This window comes from Glossina fuscipes, unplaced genomic scaffold (genome assembly GCF_014805625.2).
Source record: "Glossina fuscipes isolate IAEA_lab_2018 unplaced genomic scaffold, Yale_Gfus_2 61594, whole genome shotgun sequence".
Taxonomy (NCBI): domain Eukaryota; kingdom Metazoa; phylum Arthropoda; class Insecta; order Diptera; family Glossinidae; genus Glossina; species Glossina fuscipes.
In genome coordinates this window covers 1,972,816-1,996,546 of record NW_024003803.1, presented here as the reverse complement: position 1 = coordinate 1,996,546, position 23,731 = coordinate 1,972,816, and the positions used below count along the sequence as shown (strand labels likewise).

The window sequence follows — 23,731 nt, the reverse complement described above, 5'->3', positions numbered from 1 at the left end:
ACGGCTAATACGGCACATGCACTTTAACCGTTAAGTTATAACGATAAGAGTATTGTTTTTTTTTTTAGCCGAATGTATGTTTTTCCTTTGCTACACTTGGTCTTTCTTTTCCGGTTAAACTTTGATTTATACTTGACTAGACTTTCTGATCACTACCTGGGAATTCCATAGCAACTAATAAAATTGGCAATCCATCATGCTCAGACATCCAATAACTTCAGGCAAAATGAAATACCCTACAAGGAACGAGTCAAGAAGGGCTTGTATAGGTCTACCCTTGAAACCAGATTAACAACTCAGAAGTCGAAATATCGGCGATAGCACTTATGTATACAAAAACGATGTCGATACTAACTATGACAACGAAACAAGCGGAAACACAGACACTTGAGGACATACAATGTATGCAGATTTCTAGAAAAAAAATACGGTGCGAAAAATCCTTATCTTTCATGGTCAAGTGAAGCTTCTCTACAGGCAGTCTGGCAGAAATTTGCATACAATACAAAAATTATTTTGTGAAGTCGCCATATTTACGAAACTCCAAGGACAACATTTTTAAATCATGCCGATACCAATACGCAATTTATACAGCAGAATATTATAAAAATAAACATAAGTCGGCTGTTACGAACATAGATTTTAATAAAATTACGGATGTGACGAAAGATTAGTTTAACACAGACGACGTCTGCAATAAACACAGATGCCACTTACTGGACCTTACATTATTGTATAAAAATTTGAAATACTTGGCCTGACAGGATACTAATTTAGATTTTGCTAACCAGAATCATAAAACCAATACAAATTGCTGAAATTAGGATTAACGACCCCGAAGCACACTACAGTTTGTCACAAACGTAGAAAATATACATGTTTTCTATCTGCGCTTTTACAAAAAAAAACCAATCGAAAGTTGCTTCAGTCACTAACACGAGATGAACAAGACGTCAATTTCCAAAGTCGTTCTCTACTCGTTCTAGCTATGATTCTTTCTTGGCCTTACAAGAGACTCCGCAGCCAGGGTCTGCAGACCCTTTTACAGACCTTCCTTTTTCGTATGATTTTTTTTCCTTTGGTATATAATTTTGTTTTCTTCCTTTCTTTCTAATTTTTTTATATACATAGTATATATATTGTGAGCTGTTCGATTGTAGCCGGGTACTTACATGCTATCATCTCCAAAGTTTTCCGCAAAGCATTAATATTTTATTGGCAAAAATAACAAAAGGGCCACTCACTTTTTATACATATCGTGAATATAGAAAATTATTGATTTACTTCTTAATTTTCATAAATAGAAATTTGTTTTCATTTTAGGCTAGATTTATTAGCTATCATTTGACGTGTTATTGATTCATGCGAAGTAATTTCATATACAATTCAAAGATTTTTCTTCAGCGATTTTATCTTTAGTAATCATGATAATTCAATTAATAAAATATCTCCAGTAATTGATATAGAAATAATGAACTTAAAATAATGCCGAATGCCTATTATATTATATCGAAGTATGATTAAGGGAAAATTAAACTGTAGACCGCGAATGTCTTAATGATAACGATGTTTTCACATGTTCGCTGGTTGTACCCAAGTGAGGCTACAACTCTGGTTGTCTGCTTGCCTAGAAACAGGACAAAGCCGGACATCTCCCTTTGACTTTTCAAGTGGCATGCTCCAAGTAATTTGTTGCTTATAAATAATTATATCTAATGTACTATATCTACTGTATCTTAGCTTGACTTGAATTTGACTTACAGTCCGTGCCAAATAACATATTTCCATAAACGAAAATTGTTGACTTGTTAGGACGTTCGCCTAGACATGAAGGTAATGGGCTTTGATACCACTTTGCTTATATAAGTACGCTATAGACGCTATTGGTCGCTGTCATAGTTTGAGATGTGTTTATTGATGAAGTTCTTATCATTGGTTTCGTAGGCATAGCAATATATTTTGTTATTTGACTACGGCTGTCGCTATCTCAATAAAATATCTGTTTGAAACATAAAAGCAATGCTGCTCTTCTAACCAGAAGTTATATCAAGCGCACCAAATATTGTTGCCTCATTGCTTTTGTCGTTTTTCATAAAATTTGGAATCATTAATCTAGAATATTTTATAAACTTAGATTTATTTTTATATTATTTTGGTACTATAATTCTTAAGTTTAAATAATGCATTTTTTTTTTAATTATAAGAATATAAATGTATATATATATACGCATTATATAAAAAAACAACAAAAAATTTTGCGCCGATACTACTATACTCCATGACAACAAATAATTGCAAGAAATTCCCAAAACATACAATCTTTATAAAAAAAACTATTCTGCGCACAATCATTTAAAAATCATATAACTCTGTCAGACGACTGAACAGTTTTGAAATTCGAATGAATTATTTGTTATATTAAAATTATGCATTAATAATTTACAGTTAATTTGATCCATTATGCAAATGCTTTTTTATTTTTCGTTACAAATTGCATTTTTTTTTTTTGCACTTCAACTTATGAACACTTATTATGTATCGTTTGGCTAACTAGCTCCCTTTTGAAAGGCGATCCTCGATAACCATTTCATAGAGAGTTATGTATGGCCTTCGTCATCTGAAATTAATTTCGAAAAAATAATGAGAAAATAATGGCCAAATTTGACGTTTATTGTTTTACAATGATACAATCAGTAAAAAAGTCATACAAACGTAAAATTATGTAAAACTTTTGACAACATAAACTGAGGTGAAATAATTTCACATAACTCATATAATTCCACATTTTTATTTCTTAAGAGAACTTTGAATTGTGAAACTGAACTTTGAATTTAAGATGTATCATTTTATTTTAATTTTATGTAATATATTTATAGATTAACATATGAATTACTTATAAAGAATGTAGAATATTTTAAAGTGAATTGCGAAGCAAACCTAGGTGTGTATTATATAAATAAATGCCAACTTTTTAATTTTTATTAAACATGGATTTGTGTTGTTAAATTTGAAAGTACAAAAGATGTACCAGTTCTTATTTCCTTGCTTATTCGCCTCAATCATTAGACCTCTAGCAAAACGTCGATACTGTCGTCAAAATTACTCCATTCAGCCTTTGCTTACCTTTTTGGTTATGAAACGTTCTTCATCTCGTGCGGGCTTCCGAAAATCTGGATTCCGTGTACGCATCCAATCACTTCAATGTATATTGCGAATATTTCAATCATCGTTTGCTATGAAATAAAGCGTCGCAAGGACATGAAAGCTAGCGAAATGTCGATGTTATCGTCATAATAAGATGCCTTGATCCAGAAAGTCGACAGTTTACTTCCATAAGTTTCACATAGTCGTAAACCCTACGAATAAAATATTCGTATGCATATGGGAAAAACATGTGTATATAAATTAACGCATCATCTCATTGCGGCTACGCTCGCCCTTTCGGTTTTGATTCTGCGCGGGTCTATGAAAATAAATATGTATTTCAACCACACATCATATCACAAGAACAAGTAAAGCACAACAAAAAGTTACTTACCATCAGGAACACCAAATTCCCTATAGAATAACTACTTTGTGTTGGCGCTAATACCACACCGAAAACATTTGCACCAAGTTTTTACTCCATTTCTTGGGTAATTTCCGCTACATCTACAGAAGCGGTGCTCTGTGCAACGCTTAAGTAAAAATCATTACTCGCCAGCCATTAACAGCACCCAGATCCCAGCAACTTAAAAGTAAGGGCTAAATAGATCATTGCAGGCATATAGATTATTCTTGTGCCATCACTCACAACAAATTTACCTAAAATTTATTCTAAAACCTCTTTTGGAAAACTCTTCTAGATATCTACTTATAACAATATGTATATTTTAATGCTGATAAACGTATAAAATCATTTACCAAGACATTTGCGAGCAACGTAAATCACCAATAACGATGCTCCTTCACTGCCATATAACACAATGTAAGGAAAGTAACCATTCCTCTCGATGTATATATATTTCTCAACATTACTTGTTTATTTAATAACAACATTTTATTTATCTTTTTTTTTGTTTTGTTGGATAAGGTGGATTAGATCAGTTAGCGATAAGACTAATACATCAGTAGACTGATGAGTTTTTATTTGTTGCTCCGTTACGCTTTATCAATGAAAGCGAGAGTGTGTAATGATCTATGGAAAGGTTAACGATACTTATTTGATTACAAGCTTTGGCAAATATTAATTGGACAATAAAAATAAAAAGGAAAAAAAGAACCAATTTACATACTTTTCACACATATAAAATGTTTGTTTTGTTTCAGTTCTTTGTACATAAACAATTTTGTTCGCAATTTATTTCATTTTCCATGTACAACTGTTTTCTCATTAACTCAAAACATCTTATAGCAACGCAAAGCGTCAGCAATTTTGCTTACGCCACTTTTGACAGTTCTGAGGGCGTTTCTCTCACTTCTTATGCATACTATAGCTAGCAAAATCGAAGCTCGAAAATAAAACCTAATTAATAAAACATAATTAGTGCCATAATGGTGACGCCAACGGTGACAGCCAAACACCTGCATAAATTTTATAATAGTTGAACAGTAACAACCCCTGAACATGGCTGTAAATACCTTTTGAATATCATATATATCGATATTATGACAGCTAAAAATGTACGTATGTATGCAAATACCAATACCATTCACATACGTAAGAATTCCAAATGAGAAAAGGACAACGTGAAGAAAATTTCATATTCCTCTTTGCTCCTGAAACTATAATTTGTCTTTTGGTACCATTTCACCTTCAGATGAATGACTCATCAGCGTCTTACAAGCGTAGAAGTTGTCTCTCCTCAAATTGACGGAACTTATCAACCCCGTTTAAGACTACGCTTTTTCCACACATTATTTCATATGACAGGCTTTGTATGTAATTAAACTATGCTCATATTTTTATTTATCAACCTGACTTATCTACTTCACAGTAGCACTCTCTTAGTACTCTTAGTACTGAAACCTATCCTTTCTGTTCCCTTCTTTATTTGTATTGAAAACGCACTCATGCTTAGACCACTGATAGAAGTTTAATGCCTGTTAAACGCCAAGATCAAACTGCCCTATTCATCTGCCTGTCTTTTCATTAGTTTCAGTGAACATTCCTTTGATTGATAGTAAGAGCAAAGTAAAAGTTCTCGCTATAGTAGCAAAATGTGTAAAACAAATGGAAAACCAAGACTGAAGACAAATTATGTTTGATCGCAGTGCTTTGTTACGCGCACACGTAAAAAGACTTACCATAACCTACAAAATAACAACTTTTCGGTAAATAAGTTTTATTTAAATCATGTAAAGCAGTAGAGGGGCTGCATGGCAATAGCAAAAGAAAACAAGATAACAAATAGTGGTATGAGAGTGGAATACTAGTTTATGGCTTGAAAACTAAGGAATGCTCTCGGTTGTTTTAAAAACAAGAGTAGCTAACATAAAAACGGGAAAGTGTTAGCAATTATGGTTGTAAATGCATTTTCTTTACTACGAGACTAATGCATCACTCAATATCTTTTCGGTCTGATACATGTATGGCAACCCTGTTGACAAGTTCATATTTCTGAACAGTGCCAACCTTCAATTGTTATTTATCAAATTTTTATCACATTTCCACCATTCGAGCTGTAAACTGATGGATGCACGTGTCATTGATAAATTAGTTAGTTCGGAAATAATGGGAGGATTTCAACTTTTTTCCGGAAACATTCCACAGACGATTACGCTAGTGTAATACATCTGCTACGTCTGAGGACAAACGAACAGACGGGCGAGTCTTATGCCCAAGGCCACTTTATGCCCTGCTTAGCCTATTGTCCCCCTCCTACAAAAATGCATAACTTACAAGATGCAGCTTAGTGACGGTATTTTTGTTATTTCCAAAACAATGGAAAACTCTGAATTTCGTTTGTTGATTAAATGTTGATTTCGGATGAGAGAGATATCGTTAACTTCTCGGCTTGTTTGTCGAAAAATAAATTTGTGAGCAGTTTGCTATTTTTAGACAATGTTGCATCACTACCAAAGATAATGAGATAATGGTCCCCTAAAATTGACAGTTTTAGGAAAAACTCTACATAATAGTTTTGGAAGACCGATCGGAGATACATTTTCGCGATATAGCTGATATTTGAAAAATATCAGAAAGTAGTGTATCTGCTATTTTGCATGGCCATTGGTGCATGAGAAAACTTTTTTGAAAAGGGTGTCGCATTTACTCACATCACAACTATATATGACAAAGAATAAAACACGGAATCATCGCTAGACTCCAGAGTCATATCGGCGATCAGCTGACTGGGCAGCAACCGGCGTCTTGAAAAAGGACAACGTGCCAATAACGAATATAACATTGTTGAATCGATTAAATCTAGAAACCAAGAAAAATGGGTCAGATCGAGGACTTTTTGAGGGATATATAGACGGGACATACATAAAGACACTAGTACTTCTGAAATTATGATTACTAAAAGAAAAGTAGAAAGTTCGTTAAATTAACGGGACCAAACGAAGGCGTAATGCACAGAGATAGTCAAAATTAACGAGTTATAAACCTACCATAAAAATCACTTGTTTCAATGTAAACCATAATACACACTCACTTAAAAACTAAAAATTATATAGGATTTTGTTTTGCAGAGATTTGGTACGTTATGACGTCACGTACGAAAACCTTAAACAAAATTTTTGCCCATATATAAAAAAAAAATAAAAAAATAAGCAGTCGCATGGCTGATAATTAATAGGACTGCTATTTTTATTGATAACAGAAATGTTAAAAGGCGCCTAGATATTAACCACTTGCTATTCTATTTTTACTCTGATAGAAACGCAAGCTTCTTCCTAAGTCTATTTATTCGCGTAGTGTGAATGATAGCAGCGATAGGTGACGACACTCGCACGTAAAGCAAGTAAAAGGAGTACGAACTTTCGCTTATACGTACTCATTATTTCTGCCAAGGCTTCAGTGGACACAGATAGAAATGGTTGCTCATTTCATAACCTGGATCTATTTTTTAACTTTGGTCATGACAAACAAATGAATAATAATAATATTACACACGGGAAAGGCTTTTCCCATTTGAAACTCTACCTGAACTTTACTCCTTAGAAGAATTTTGTTGGTGGACTATTATAATACCACCCTATATCATTAATTACCTTCGATTAACATTATAAGATAGTTAACGGATCGGATAACTTACATTAATCATTCAAGATATAACAAGTAAGGAAATTATCCTCATAACATAGGCATTCTCAGTTTACGTGGTACTGTGGCCGTGCCCTTAAGCCTCTTATGAGTTCTCAGTTCAACTTCTCCTCAATAACCACTTATTGCATCAATTTCGTTTCCAATCTTTTGATCGTTTATATTGACGAATTTTAATTTCTTTGGAGGTATATTCCGTAACTGCACATTCGAAACTCTATTTTTCTAAACTTACATAGAACAGTTTCTTCTTTTTTTTTATTTTTTTTTTTGTTTTCTGTGACAGAAAAAAACCTTTCATTTCTTTTTTGAAAAATTCAATGAAAATTTCTTTTCTTTTTTAGCTTTTTTCATAACTTTTTTAAGGATGCTGGGCTTTCCTTATTTATTTATTTATTTTTTTTATCAATGTGCTTAAGAAGACATGTAAGATCTCCACACTGAATGATGATGCAAGTTACTTAATCATTTCATTGTTTAACTGCTACCTATAGTACATTCGTCATAGCAAAATAAAATAAATATACTGTAGAAATGACAATGTATCAAAAAGAAAAGTTAGGGATTAAGCGCTGAGTTTACAGAAAATGAAAATTTTTATTCTTTATTGACAAACTTACATTATTTCATTTACGACTACATACTTTTCCATATAGAGATAAATTTATGACATTATAAAAATAAAACAACAACAATGTGAAGTCAAATGAATGAAATTCCGATACTCTGTGAGATTGGATGGGCGTGACCGACTTTCCAATTTTATCTTTGGCGAGTATACTCGTCATAAACATTGAAAGGGTTAAAAAATACATATTGAAATTTTGCTGAAAATGGAAAGGAAACTTAATGCTCTGTCTTATTATGTGTATAAAATCTACACTTTAAAGAAATCTTTAAGAATCTATATGTATATATATCACAAAGATTTCTATTAACTGGGCCCAAACTCATTTATTAGTAGCTTCACATACTTTATTCGTTTGAAAAGAGGAACAAGAACTGTTGATTGCGTCAGGTTATATGTTGTGAGTTATTTTGCCTATAAAGGATGTTCCGGTGAACGGAAAAGGTTGTGTGTCTAGTGTTGTTAATGTTAACAAAATTTGTAATTTTATATTATTATTAAAATCTCTTCAATATAGTATACATCTGTTAACACTTGCAGTTGGTCTTATAACCACATTTAAAATTACATCATGAAATTAGTTCTTTTCCAGATGTGCTTAAACTACACGAAACAACGTAAAATGAAGCAGATCGTAACTGAGAACTTCCCCCGCTTTGTATGTCTCATAACACACTTGCTTAAATTTAATAAAAGAAGGCATAGCTTCTCTGTCTCTCGCACATTGTTCTAATCGGAACTAGCCACAGAGTCGTGAATAAAAAAGTTCCATTTCGTTTTCTAATACAGTAAATTTTAGACTTTTTGCTGTCGAAAAAAAAGTAAGAAAATTAAGTAAAAGTGTGTTTTCTAAAATATAACAAACTAATTCAATATATATAAGTTCTAATACGTTACATTACGGTTGTGAATTTTATAATATATTTTCTCTTATATATTAATTTATGCATGTGCGTCATATATTAAAATACATACGTGTATGTATAAAAGTCAGCTAGTTGCAGGATGTGCAAAACTGCTCTAATCAAAGGATAATGGACGATGTTTAGATAACATTGTACTTCATTTTTAGGGTATGAGCTCACTTCCGATTTACACTTTTGAATGTTATACCTGCTGTTTTGAAGTTACTTAGAAATGGCGTATACGATTTTGTAATTTTAACACGTCAAATGAAAAAGTTTTATTGGAAGGGGGGGTGGGGGGGTGCTAAGAAGGTTTCTTAATACTTAATAAGGAGGGTGTTAAGAAGGCTTCTTAATACTTAATAAGGAGGGTGTTAAGAAAGTTTCTCAATACTTAATAAGTTGATTAGCTTCAGACACTCAGGGTTTTCGTAGATAGATTTCTCCAATATTTTGTTCTCAGGTAGTCAAACTTTTTCTTTTGGACGTGTTACGACTAATGTTTGTTGCAGTAAATAGTAGACGCTGCCGTGTTTTCAGTTAAGTGGACAAAATCGCCTAATACCCATTATTTTGAGCTGTGTTTTGCTCATTTAGTCTTTGTTAATTTTTTTATATTTATTATATTCTTTGATGTTCAATTTTTTATTTTGGCAAAATTATGGTCATTGTGATAAATTTCGGTATTTTCAGGGTTAATGCATATTTTTGTTAAATGATGTATTTCCCAAATTTAGGTAGAACCATGTTTAGAAATAGCTAATATACTTAATCGATTTTTAAAACCATTGCTATTCAGAAAAATTTTTTGCTTCTGTTATCGACATGTTTAATTTAAATATGATATACATATATTGTCAGAAATATTCTACAAAAGAATAAAAAGTTTCATGTTACTTATTTTTTACGTACATCGTATTAAGAGTGTTATAGAATTTGTTTATATTTTTATTTGATCACATAGTGTGAAATTATCACATTTTTGATGCTACTTCTCTTATTATAATCGCTGCCGTATGACGTGTTTGCCAGTTTCAAAGAGAGAGACTGTCTTTGCAACAAATCAGGGAAGCCAATTGCAAATTGTGATCATTTTCGAATTATAACTCTATATAATATAAGCTATAAAATGCGCTGTCCAATTTCATGTTACTAAATATATTTTTCAATTCATCATATTCATATACCAGCATTATCCAATCGTTCAATCAATGGAGTTCATTACTTTGCGTTCCATGACTTAACATAGAAGATATTTAATTTTTCGTTTTTTCGCGGAATGTAAATGCACTAAAATTCGTGGATGAATGAAATAATGGATGAATCCATTCAGGCTGTTATATTGGACTATCGTTTGTTTAACTTCTTATTCTGACGGAAAAAGACATACGTGCCTTTGTACAGGTAGTTTCCAAATAATGGTTGAAAAAATATTCCATGTTAACCGTATGAAAACTTAAAAACTACGAAATATTCTTTACTTTAATTGTAACAACAAGAATGTATGTTATGTGTATTATGTACAAATAGTCTGTCAGACTATTGGCGCGTTCATACATAAAAGATGCATTCTTTTCCATTTATTTACGTTGGGAATGCTCTGAAACGTACTATGCACGCTTGCAATAAGAGAATTCGAACGCCGTGCGAAGTTGAAAGTAAAACAATCTTAAGCAATATGCGTTGAATTCTTATTAAATGAAGCAATTTTGTTTTTATTTACTCATTTTTTATACTTCATCACACATATATTTCTTCCATTTCCATTCCCTCACGTCTTTTAATCTGTCTGTCATCATTTTTATATCTCTAAGTCGTACAATGAAAAAAAAACAAAAAAGGAATACGTGTTTGAAGGGAAGAATATAAGTCTGGAATCTCATCGAATGAACTATCTGCCAATCCTCTGCAAAAATGTATAAAATTCATTGTATTATATATATTAGCTTGCTTAGTCTACGTAAAATCCAAATGCAAAAAAAAAAGAAAATGTAATTTCGTTATGAATTTCTTCCTTTTGGGAATTTTGCTAATATAAAATAATGTAGTCAAAAAAAATAAAAGAGTTCTATAACCTTGTGCTTAGAAGGAAAATGATATTGCAAGAAGCAAGCTATATTAGCTTCCTACGTATTATTATTATGAGCCGAATATTCAAATTTGTTTTTTCCTTAATTCGTCGGGGTATAACGAACTCGCTTGACTAAAGAAAAAGTACGACTATAATACTTTGTTTTGTTCTTCGTTTAGTAGTTTACTTCTTTACCCTAAACAAGATATTCAAAAAAAATTTGTTTTGTATAACAATTGTGTATTAAGTAAATTGCTTGCACAACTAAAGGCTAAAACTCGGGTTTCTAATACGCTTGCGGGTGGTTTATCTTTTATATTCATTGTATTCTTCATTTTATAGCATGATGATGTAAATTGTAGTTGGTGATGGTACCGTAGCAACAACTTAACGAATTCGTAAGCTGCTTTACCTGTTGAAAAGGATGCTTTTTATAAGAACAAGTATGACGTGTTTGATACAGAAAGGCAAAACCAAAAAATGTAAATCAAAGTCATCTCAAAAGCTCAGCGCAGAAATTGTGGGCAATTAATCTTACATGGATAATTAACGATAGTAATATTCTGTGGATATTTTTTTATTTGAGGGTTGGTATCAAGAGTTTACTTTAGCCGAAAATAATTTTCTCACCTTTTACTTTTTTTTTTAAATGACAGTAAAGCCACGGATATCACAAAATTGCATAATTTTCATTGTAAATACATATGATAAATAAGTAATGAAACAATTTTGCGCTCTTCTTCACTTTTTGTTACTCTTTCTTCAATATTGTTCTTTATTCACAAATTAAATAACCAAAATCGTACAAAATCATTGATTATTTAACGCAAACAATCAAGCTAATAATTAGCAGATCTGAGTAAGAAATAAAAATGGTTGGTCCAGAGCTAAAGAAATAATATGAATTTTGTTTAGTTAGAGATATGTATGCATAGTTCGTGCGAGGTCAGTTGAGCTTTTTTGCTTTAATATAGTTTAATGAAAAAATGTAGTGATGTTATTAAAAAAATTATATTCGTCTCAGCAAATAATTGATATTCTCTTCCCCAAACCAACCTATAAAAATTACCGAGTATTTTGGTAAAATTGCAAAACGGAAAAATGTAAAACAAAAGGTGGTGTAACGCAGTCTCAATAATTAAAATGTTTATCGAGGTAGAAAGCAAATTCTAAGCAAGTTCTAAGTGAGTTCTTTCTTTGTTATCGTATAAAGTAACCTGAAAGGCCCACCATTAACGTGGTTGTATTCATTTTCCCGATTTTCTAAAACGGATTATTTTGAATGTAATACTAAAAATTTCTGCTTGTTTCATGAAATACTTCAATAATTTAAAATGCGAACCGCCGGTGCCAAGCAGTATTGTAAAGTGCTTTTGCCTTTATTCAGGATGAGGCAGGAGACTTTTAGCTGCCGGTTATCGTTCAAAGCCTTTAGCATAATATATAAAACGAATCTGAGGGCAAGCAAACAGTCAATACTTAGTATAATATAATAATAACTTTTACGCATTACAAAAACTATGTTTCAAAACTATATTACCTTCGAGCTAGTCTTGTACGCACTGTACTTAAGCAAATATATTGTAATTATAATTTCTTTGTTTATTGTACGGCGTGTTGGTATCCTTTTTAGTTTAACATTAGACAATAGTTAGTTTTTATTTTACAGTTAATTCAAACTTCTCACAGAGCTCGGTTGGATTTTAGCGAAGAAACGTAAAAATGACAGATTCTATGAAATTCGGACCTGAATGGTTGCGCAATATGTCAGCTGACATAACGTCTATTTCCAGTAACGTCGGACAAAATACTACATCAGCAACTATGAGTAGTTGTGTCACGACCGCAACGTCATCAACCAATAGTAGCACTTCTTTGAACAGTGGTTCTTCCTTGTCAAATATAAACAATAACACCAATCAAAGTCAAATAAATTTATTAACAAACACTCCGATTCCACGCAATTTATTCCCTGAGTTTCGTTATGGACGAGAGGAAATGCTTTCGCTTTTTGAAAAAACGTGCAGTATGCCAGAAATATTGCCTTCGTATAAGAATTTATATGTCGAGAAGGTTCAATACCCACTCGCTTTGACACCCAGTAGCGAAGAAGAAATGGTTACACAAGGTCCTTCATTGCCATCGGTACGTACTGCAAATATTTATAAAAATAAGGCCAACAAATGTAGTTAATAATTTTTATAAAAGAGTTTCTTCTTCTTAATTTTTTTCTTATCACCTCTTATTGGTCCATAATTTATAGCAAAGGCCAGCTTGGCTCCAACGTTCCCCTGTAAGTTTTAGCACATCAACAAGAAGCGCAGCAAGGGGTTGCATAGCGGAACGAGGACGCATTCGAGGTAAATCGGTTTATCATCCAATTTTCCAGCGACCCGCGGTTATGTTTGACGATGATTTGCGAACAGCTGCATTGAAGGTATTATTTTTACTAATATTTTTATTGGTGCTACTATTATTGAATTTTTACACTTCTAAGCTAAAGCTAAGAATTCCTTCACTGTCGTGTGCTCAGCTGTCGTTGCAATTATTATTGTTATTTTAATTATTTAATAATTCTTTTATGTAGTGATAATTGAACACACAGTTTTTGCAGCAATCTGATAGTCATTTTAGCTGCAAAATACAGCGTCGCTTTTCACATCCTTTTCAAAACGTCGTACAGTTCCAAATATTTTAGGCTTTCTTCTAAAGTTTTCGATATTACCTCCATACGTGACATTGCGATAAAGGTTACAGCCACCTTTTCATCGTTGTATATGTCCTCCATCTCTTGTACCAAATGTATGAATATTGAAATTTCGCATATGCTGTTATTCATTATAACGATAGCCTTATTTTGCCAATTCTGACTTGTTGACATATATTGCTCGGGTGGCTATTACTTGTCTGTCCAAAAATTTATGAAAATCTTGCACGTTGATGTTTGCAAAATGAAACTCACCATTGCTAGCTGCGTAGCTCCGCCAGTTTGTGATACACTATTTTGTACCTTTGATTGTGTCTGATTAGATAATCTGAATTATCCGAGGTCTTACATTCACCGAGTGTCGTTCAGAAATAACTTTGTCTTAGATTACTGTTATAAGTTTCTGCGCAAGTTTATTAAATGTCAAATAAAATAAATATTGTAAAATTATAAAAATTGACGATAGGTAACAAAGTATGTTGTTACTGTATCAGCAAGAGTAGGTATCTCTTGCAGTACAATATGTGGAAATAATTATATAAGACTATATTGCTAAGTTAATCTTCCATGAGATCGAGAAAATATAGGTTATTAATCCAGCTCCACCATTTGTTACTATAATAATGGTTATCAACGGCACTAAAACAACCAGTCACTTTTGGTATCAAAATAATAAAATTATAAAATAACAGTAATAAAAACTAACACTCAAACGTAAAAATAAAAACGTTCAGGCTGCAATCAAATCAGCAGTTCCCTGATGGGATTCATACAATTTGATCTTGGCTCGTGACGAAAAAGTATAGCCACAAGTGTTACTATAGCGGCGATCGTGATTGTCTGCTGTCGGTCTAGGTCAACTTTAAATTCAACAATTGTAACAACATTGACAACCTCTACTCGCACCAGCCAGTAAAACTTGGCAGGAACCTCGTATCGAACTTGGTAAATGTTATTACTACAAATTTGGAATGGATTTTGGATGAATTTAACTTCAAATTATTCTTGCCAGCCTAATGGGTAACGCGATCTAGATTTTCCTTGATCCGTTAACCCAAGGCATCTACAAGTCTACGAGGACATGAGACGTAAACCTGCTCATCAATACAAAAAATAATATTGCAGTTTAGACAACAAGTAAGGAAATAAATTATGAATTTGGTAAACAAAACCAGTTCTAAAATAGAGCATTACGGAACGCTAGAGCAAAGTCTACTTACATCCAGCCAGAAATAGTCCACATTGATATGCGGAAAACGATTACACATTTGAGCCTTTCAAAGCCTCATCCACGAGGAGCTGTCACCAAAATAAGACTTCACTTTTCCAATAATAAGGTATGGGTTACCGTATCAAAGGCCGTGAAGAAATCACTCATTACTAAGATTGTTGCGACTGGTTAGGACTAAGCAAAGTTTTGCATTATACAATGATTCATTATGCAGGAAATATTACCGGTAACATTGTTGGATTCTACTACTACTATTCTACTTTTTTTTTTAAACTTTTCTATACTAATTTGGAGCATGGCTGGGTTTTCAATTGGTTAACAAAATATGGTCTCTTCACATAACATGTACTTTGTCCTTACATTTACGGGAAACTCTCCAACTTACTGCATTCGTGTTGCATTTTCAGGCTTTTTAAGCCATGGCGCAATCTCTAACATAACAAAAGTACATATATAACATAAGAACAAAAATAGTAAATCACGGTGGCTTACAGTTTTCGACAAAACGCGTTTTATTTGTAGAGGAAAGTTTATTGTGAATGCCAGCAAAATACTGTGCAGTACTCCAGCACATTATTGAAGAAGCCTGGACAAGCACTCGTAAGTTAGCAGACCTTAAATCTAGAATTTTAAGCTAAAAGATGTCGACATGTCACTAATCAATTCCATATTATGTTTTGAGAGCGACATCTCGTGTGGGGCATAGGGAACGGAGGGGAAGAGAGCAATGAGATACATCGGCCAAAATTAACGTAGAGGTTGACATTACATTACATCAAGCAAACGTTTGGTACATATAAATCATTCGAAAGTATGTGAACATCAGGATTATGTTTTCATATTAAGTGGATAATCTGTTCAATACTGCACCACACTGTCACTAGATAAGATTTTAAAAATATTTTGCTCTTTAAATGTTATTTAATATACATTGCAATTGTCCCACCTCCCAAGTTACGGATTCTGCCATGTATTGTTGTGAATATCCGATTTAAATTAAAAAACTTGATTGATGCAGGTTTTCGTAATAGAAACGACTTCAGGTAACGGTCAATAGGTAGCCCACTTTATCAATTTCTAGATTGTTTAAGTTTCTGTAATTCAGATGACAGCTTGAAGTTGTTGAGAGCTTCAGTGATGATTCTTAAGACTCGAGTGTTAACATTGTTTACGTAACTGTTGCTGTCAGTTATCTACTATGCAATAGTTTCGTAAACTAAATCCAATTTATTTAAGTTCACAGAACAAGTTTTATTCCACATCGAACGTTTAGTATCAACACTCGTTGTGAATTTTCCATTTATTCTTATGCATTTGGCTGCAAATTTTTGATTGCACTCAACCGGTTCATAACTGCCATCCCACTTTTAACAAGCATGGTCTTTCTTGCAGTATTTGGTGACATGGTTGAATTCTCTACACTTGTAGTGCATAACGGCATCTATCTAATTATAACCCTACATCTCTTCCAGCATACATCTCTTCTTTAGTATTTCTACGAAAGATTTAGTCTCTGTCCCAACGATACCGCTATAATACATTCTCTCATGCTTTCGACTTGGTTATTTATTAAATTATCCTCCAAAATAGTATTGTAATTCCACAACTTACTTGATAATCTCATCGCACTCACACTTGACGGTGATGGTAGCTATTTCCGTCCTGGGATAAATATTTTTAGGCGTTTGCATTTCATTGCCCTTTACGATAGACTTAACGATCGTCGCTTGGACTTCCATACGTTCTGTTTCGTCGTAATCTATCACCACTATTCCGTTGATATTTTCACGGTTTTAGAAGCTTTGTCCTTGGTAAATTCAAATTCAGCTTTATCACTCCTTTGAGTAGCTTACGGATTAAAACAGCAGCCCGTCTGATTTTTTACACCAATCGTTTAGAAGGTGCCTCTTACTCCTGTAACATGAGATAAGGTCGTCGTAATTGCAGTCTAATCGGTGTGAGCCCAAACAGTAAGTATTATGCCTTTACCGACTGATAACTCACTACATCTTTAACCAAAGTAAAGTCTACTGTTTTTGAGATTTGAACCTGGGAACGCTGATTTGGTGGCCGTCATTTTTACTTGGCTAAATAAGCCTCAAACAACTTTTTTAATTTTATTCACTCTATTTTATGTGAGTTGTATTTATTCATTGGTTGTATCTTAATAAGCTGAATGTTTTTATTAGCTCCGTTTTATATCATCTGACATTCTGAAATATTGTTATCATTATTACGAATTTTACATTCTCAGCTTTTGCTGGAATTCACGTACCGGATCATTGAATAAAGGTTACGCTCGGTTAGAAAATAGTTCAGGTTTTGTATCCGTTATCCTAGTGTCTCCATCATGATTTTCGCTGCTTTGATAACGGCTGCCTTTCGTATGTCAGTTATAATTTTCCTGTTAAGGTTTACTTTATGTATTAAATTCCTAATTTCTTTAGGTATTGTACCAATGGAACTGATTACTATAGGGGATTATATTTAATATTTCTAGATTTTGAGTGTTCCTGAGTTGTTCGGCGAGTTATTGACACTTTTTTCTGTTCGTACTTATGGTTTCTTGAATACTGTTCTCATATGGGACTGTGCAATTTGTTATTTTGACGGTTTTGTCCTGTTTGTTTCTAAGTATCATCTGGTTTATTTGGAACATATTTGTTGGGGGTTATTGATTAATGTTGAATTATATCAGTACACAGTATAGCGTTGGTTCTCAATAATACGGTTCGGATAGTATTTCTAATAAGTTCTTTTTTCGTTGATTTGCAGTTCTGTTAATATGCTTAGACGTATTAGCTTTCCTACTTTGCTTGTAGTGGTTGGGCGTTTATAATGAACAACTGTTATGCGGATGTGGAATCGTTTCTGCAGCGCTTGCGCATCTAGGATAACAGCATCTGTTATTGTATTATCGTGGATAATATACCTTGTGTAGTTTTTTGTATATACTATTTTCCATTTTTGCATTTTTCCTTCTTTTGATTGGCATGATAAACGTAAATTTATTTATTTATTTACACACGAAATTCAACAAACATAAACTTACTGTCCAATTAGATTGACTCGTAAAGTTAAATCTTATCTATTTATTTAATGTTATCTACTTATAAATAATCTTCTAAAACATTAAAAAGAAATTAAAAAAATAAAGAAATATAAAAACAACATAATTCATGTATAAACAAACAAGACAAAAAGAAAAAACGGCATGTTCACATCTATGATAGAGGCAACCAATTGATATTTAGTTCTATCTAGGAATCATACGAAGCTTTAACAGTTAGTTTATATACGATACAGGTAGGTTCGCTTATTATAGAGACTAATTTTGATAGAGTTTAAACAGTCGGACATTGAGATTAATTATAGATTCTTGCAAAGACGTCTAAATGGGCTGAAAAACTCATGTTTGTATCTGAGGATAAGGCTTCTAGAAGAGCGATTGGGAACATTGAAGTTTTGCTCCTTTAATAGTGCCGGTCAACAGTACCATTTATTAACTTAGTAAAGAAGGAAACACCAAGAATAGTCTACGTTATCTAATGAGGGTAAGACTAGCAAAAGCAGCCTATTTTCATAAGCAGGTGATTGGCGAACGTTCCCCAACCTAAATGCCTCAGAGTAAAAAACAGAAATAGTTTTTGAACTGATTCTGTTGAGACAATATGACACATGGAGGAAGAAGACCATACAACTAAGGCACATTCAAGCATTGGTCTTATCAAGTTAATGAATCGTTAAGCTCTGTAGATCACCATTTAATAAAACCAAGTACAGGAGTATCTTTATTTATAGATAGCTTAATGTGCAAAAAATCGAAGTTTTTGATCAAACAGTACCCCTAAATCAATATATGAATCCCTTTTTTTCTAATTTGTGTGAATTGATAAAATATAGAAAAAAATATTTTTACTTTTTTTTGAAATATAATTTAATAAAATTATGCGAGCACTATATGCGCCAAACGTATAGAATCAACAAAAAATGAGAGTGCGATTCCATTAATTGAGGGAAACAATTTCGCATTATCAAAGCTCATTAGAATATGGCTGAACATAATCACCGGAAGGAGGTTGTTGATGTATACGACAAACAGCAAGGGACCTAAGTGGCTCCCTTGCGCGACACTTAACTTCATCGGAAATTCATCAGATGTGATGGAGTTGAAAAGAAATCTCAATGACCTATTATGAAAATAGGAGCCTATCCATTTCGATAGGTATAAAGAAAAACCATAGGCCTGGAGTTTAAAAACCAGGAATCGATGGCTAACTAAATCAAAAGTTTTATTGAAATCTGTGTGCACGGCATCAGTATGAAAGCCATTATTATTATTATTAATTACGTGGGGAAGATGTATCGTAACCTAGAAGATCTATTGTACACGCCCACGCCCTTAGCCGTCCAGTTTTAGGATTTTTATGAATCCCACCACCTTTTTTGGATCGGAGCACCATACCGTATCAAGCGTTGTAAAACACTTGATGTCTGATTCTGTAAATGGTCTCACATTCACATAGAATATGATGGGACGTTTCAGTCATCACTGGTATGAAAAACCCTTGAAAATATGGCAAGTAGGCTCTAACATGCTCGAAACAGTTGATTTTCCTTTTAAGAATCCATCCTGATATGCTAAAATAGAAAACTAGATAGCGGAAACTAATTGTTGGGTAACAATTCTTTCAAATAACTTAGGTGAAATACTTTACTCGGCAATGGGTATATAGTTCGCGAGTAGATGCCTGCTCACATTTTATAAATTGCAATAAGAAAACTACCTTTCCAGCACAAAGCAGAAACCCTTAGCTTCAGAGAAAGGCTAAACATCTTTACGATAATACCACATAGTTCGTCAGATTTCAGCATACACGCTGGAATGCCATTATGCCTAGGTACACAACGGCAGTTTAGAGACCTCAAACCATGTAAAACGTCATTTTCTGAAATGACCAAATTAGGAATCGAAATTGAGTCTGTGATCTAATATGAATAATTAACAGTTGCAGCAGATTTGACGAAATAATCGTAAGTAGAACCACTTTTCATAAATTTTTTGAAAAGTGTATTTTTCCTATTTTTGTAATATTTAATTCCTTGGTTAAACCATGGCGGGCAATTACTTCCAAAAATGAAGTTGTCTGATTTAAACGGAAACAGAAATAACTAGGTTTATTACATTCTAGAATGATGACAGTATGGTTTCATTATTCCCGTTAGAAAAATGGAGCTTAATGGGTGTAAAATGAGATTTAAGCAGTAAAATAGTGCTTTTGTAAAAATCATATTGTTTATTTGAGGAAGTCGGATTTGGCACGCTAGAGTGATTTAAGGGGCCATTGTGCCCATAATGGAAGAATATACAAATTGCTGAATGATACGGACACTCATGGAAACTAAAAGGTGGACAGCTACTTAAGGCTACCTCCGGGAAATTTTCAGCTGTCTGCCATTATAATTAGGAATACGATTGTATTGGAGTAGATTCTGATTTAATAATTCATTAAAAAATACAATAGCTCTATTAGATGTTGAAGTAGGGACCATACAGCCAGGATTATCACTGTAACATCAAGTAACTTGTGGTAAATTGAAGTTCCGCAACACTATGACTATATCAGTAGGTTGAGATTTTTCGACCACTTTGCAAATGAGCACGTTCCTTATAAGCGGAAATATCCCCATTTGGGGGAATATAGAAGCAAGTTACAATTGTTTATTGCTGATTGCCGCCCGATTGGCAATAAATTCAATGTCGGCAGAAATAGGAAATTCAGATGAACAGGACGGAATTGCAACAGATATGCCAATTAAAACACCTCCACTACTGTGAACTAATCGATTTTTCCTGAAAATCCGGAAAGAATTTTGAAGAAAGTCCCGACGTATGTAAACCAGGCTTTAACCAAATTTCAGTGAAAGGAGGTCAGGCAAACAGGAAAACTCCGTGCTCACTGAGTTTAGGTGAGTAGAAGGAATTTTTGAATTTAGGCCCCTAACATTTTGGTAAATGATGGAGCTGAAGAAACATTTAGTTTTTTGAGGGGGGAAAAAGTACCAAATTGGTATTACGGGGTCGATCACGAGGAATAAATGCCTTTATTAAAGGTTCAAATGGTTACAATGATTCATATAAAAAATTTTCAATGTCTTCGATCGGAACTAATACCTTAACGGAAGAGATAATTCCGTGTTGATATGGGGCCAATTTGAAACACGCTTCAAATTGGCGTATGGAACTCTTACGGAAAGATAACTTTTTCAGAGAAGTCAGGAGCCAGTCTTGACACGAATATTACTTTTCTGGAGGATATCGTTGTCAAGCAGAAGTCTTTCGCGTTAGGAATAATAAGAATCACGAGAACTTGAGTTTGTGGAGAAAATGGAGGCAGTGACAGCACTTGTGTGACTTGTCCAGCATGGTACTCAGCAGATACACCTGAACAGCTAGGGGGAGAAGAGGATTTAATGATCGTGTTAACATTTTTTGGAAATATAGACTGAATGGCACTACAAACTGACAGGAGGAAGGCTTCTCGGTCTATTTATATTAGCAGCGAAGCTTACGATGGAGGAAATGCTAATGTTCTTTGTAGACGAGGAAAGAGCACCCTAATCGGATTTGCCAATATCAAATCCACAAGTTCTATCGTTAATGTCGAAGAAAGGTGGCGAGAAACTCCGACAGATGTAGGAGATTTATGCGAAGAGGAAGGTTAAGTGCCGCATGCTACGCTACAAGTTGATCTTGTGCAAGCTTAAGCAGAAGCTAACTGCTCTAGATAGCGATGCTCCTTGCACACTCTTAATGAAATTTACCAGCCAATGCCTTGAGTTCTTTATCTAAATCAAAGAAGCCATTTATTATCCTTATAAAAAGCTTATAAAAGTCAATATCACGCTTTCGGTAGTCAGGGCGGAACTAACGTAAAATATTCGTTAAATCTAACACTGCGTCTGGTGATCGACCGGTTATACCAGCACATTTTTTGTGGCAGTATCGCCCACAAACCCAACAGGTAATGAAGCGAGCCAATTCAGGTCCACATTTGGCACGATACAGTGTAAACAAACATTTCGTGCTGGCAAAAAGCAAAAAAAGTTATTAAGTATTGTCAATGGTAACTTAAAACGGCGTACAAATTGCCCACTATTAAAACACTGCAACAGCGAGAGCAGCAATATGTTTAGCAAACCGCAGGGAAAAAAGCACAAAGGATTACCAGATGCGAGTAGCAGAAAATCAAATAATGTAACAATGCATTAGTGATTCAAAATTTATAATTACACAATATAATTTATTATGAACCATTCTTGACGACAAACTGGGCTATATTAGGGCTTAATAATCAATTATAATAAACAAATTAGGAAAAATTTGTAAGAATTTATAAGCATAAGAAAATAACCCGTCCACAACCCGCGCGCACCCAAACTGATTACGTAGCCATCAGAGCCCTGACCGGCGAGAAATGATTTATATAAACATTTCATCCAAATATAATGCCAAAGAAAACGCAAGAGAATACCATAAAAATAAGTAGAGAAAATTGCCAGCAAATTGCTTTATCAACTCCCGCAAGGAATAAAAACAAAGCATACCGAGACAATATGTCTAAGAAAAAAAAAACGGAATCTTCCTTAGTTCATAGTTTAGGCAGTTGAAGGTATGTGAGAAACAAGAAACCAGCTTATGTAAACAAGCAGCAGAATACAACAACAAAAATTATTGTTAACTAAGAACTGATGTAATAAAAGAAGAACAGAACAGAAAACGGAGAAATAATTAATGTCAAAGCCTACAATTATGACCAAAAAATACATCTGAAAATTTTAACAGCGGTATTTGTAAAGCCAATCGAAAAACGGCACTGAAAAAGCTAGCGGGGACCACACACAGCCAAACAAAAACGAGAGAGCCTTCAGTGCTATTCGCAAAATCCAAATAGCTGTCAACACTTTTAAGATACAAAAATCACAATTTAAATGGTCAATTGGTATTTGCTTGTAATTGTCACAATTTATCAAAAAAACAAGCATTCAATTATAGAAATAATGCGAAAACCTATATGAAAAAATATATAATTGTCGCGCACGCAGTGTTGCTAAACTATATAATGTGTTGCTTAACACCCACGTATTTGTAATATTCATTTCTTAGATATGGAGTTATCTGACAACCTTCTACTGTGCTCAAGTTTTCCGAAGACGTATATTTACTTCTATGTACGTTTTGTTTTCATACCCACCACTGGAAGATGAGGGGATTGCAACGCCCAGAAGGAAGCTTCAGAAATCCAACATAGTGCATGAATTCTTGCTCGGCATAAAAAATTGGCTCTCTGCCTACTACTCATAAGCTATAGGAGATACCTGCAAGAATTTACGTATATTCTTAGGGTGATGGTATAATACGTGTACAAAAGTGTGTTATAGTATGTCGTTTAACAAAATACTGATCTCCATGGTCGTAAAGCTTGGCTTGGTGGAGAAATTCTATCAATCCCCTCTCTCAATATCCTTCAAAAACGCCTTCCGTCTAATTCGAAATAATATCATGCAAGATTGGAAAGACAAATATCGGGATGTAGTAAGATCAGATGGAGACTGTCTTTTCTACAAAATTTATCCTATCATAATCTTTAGTTTTTTTTTCCGGTGATCCGCATTTTCAATTTTCTGTTATAAAAAAGAACTTGTATTAAAAACTCATAATGTTACTGGATATATAGGTCTCATCGCTTACGGGCTGTCCCGTTCCTCTTTTATACATCAAAAAAATTGCATTTTTGTATCGTTCCCAAAAATTTCTACTATTTTAGATTGTCACGATTTGATTTTATTCTTGCAAAGAGTTTCAGATCACACAGGTGCTAATAGTGCAACACTTTACTAGGAACAGTTGTTCGTAATATCTAACCATATTGATTTTGG

At 33.6% G+C, this 23,731-nt stretch overlaps 1 protein-coding gene and 1 long non-coding RNA gene across 6 annotated transcripts in view; one reads left to right on the top strand and one right to left on the bottom strand.

The window, feature by feature from the left end:
• Positions 1–2,184: 2,184 nt before the first annotated feature.
• On the bottom strand, positions 2,185–7,552 carry LOC119643762. Of its 2 annotated transcripts, XR_005248425.1 has the most exons (5): positions 7,242–7,552; positions 3,805–4,177; positions 3,539–3,744; positions 3,124–3,463; positions 2,185–2,617 (listed from the first exon to the last, which is right to left on the bottom strand). It is a non-coding gene; the product is annotated as an uncharacterized LOC119643762 (long non-coding RNA). The 2 variants fall into 2 exon arrangements; XR_005248424.1 differs by having other exon boundaries at positions 3,539–4,177.
• A 1,043-nt stretch (positions 7,553–8,595) lies between these two features.
• The window catches only part of LOC119643759 (GIGYF family protein CG11148), a 33,523-nt gene continuing 18,387 nt past the window's right edge, over positions 8,596–23,731 (top strand). For 2 of the 4 annotated variants that reach the window (XM_038043225.1, XM_038043222.1), the window contains exons 1-3: positions 8,596–8,698; positions 12,523–12,998; positions 13,117–13,290. In XM_038043225.1, coding sequence (XP_037899153.1) covers positions 12,576–12,998; positions 13,117–13,290 — 597 coding nt within the window. In that variant the 5' untranslated portion in view covers positions 8,596–8,698; positions 12,523–12,575. Of the gene's footprint in view, positions 8,699–8,867; positions 8,951–12,511; positions 12,999–13,116; positions 13,291–23,731 lie in introns of those variants that run through there. The other 2 variants (XM_038043223.1, XM_038043224.1) reach the window with 2 other exon arrangements.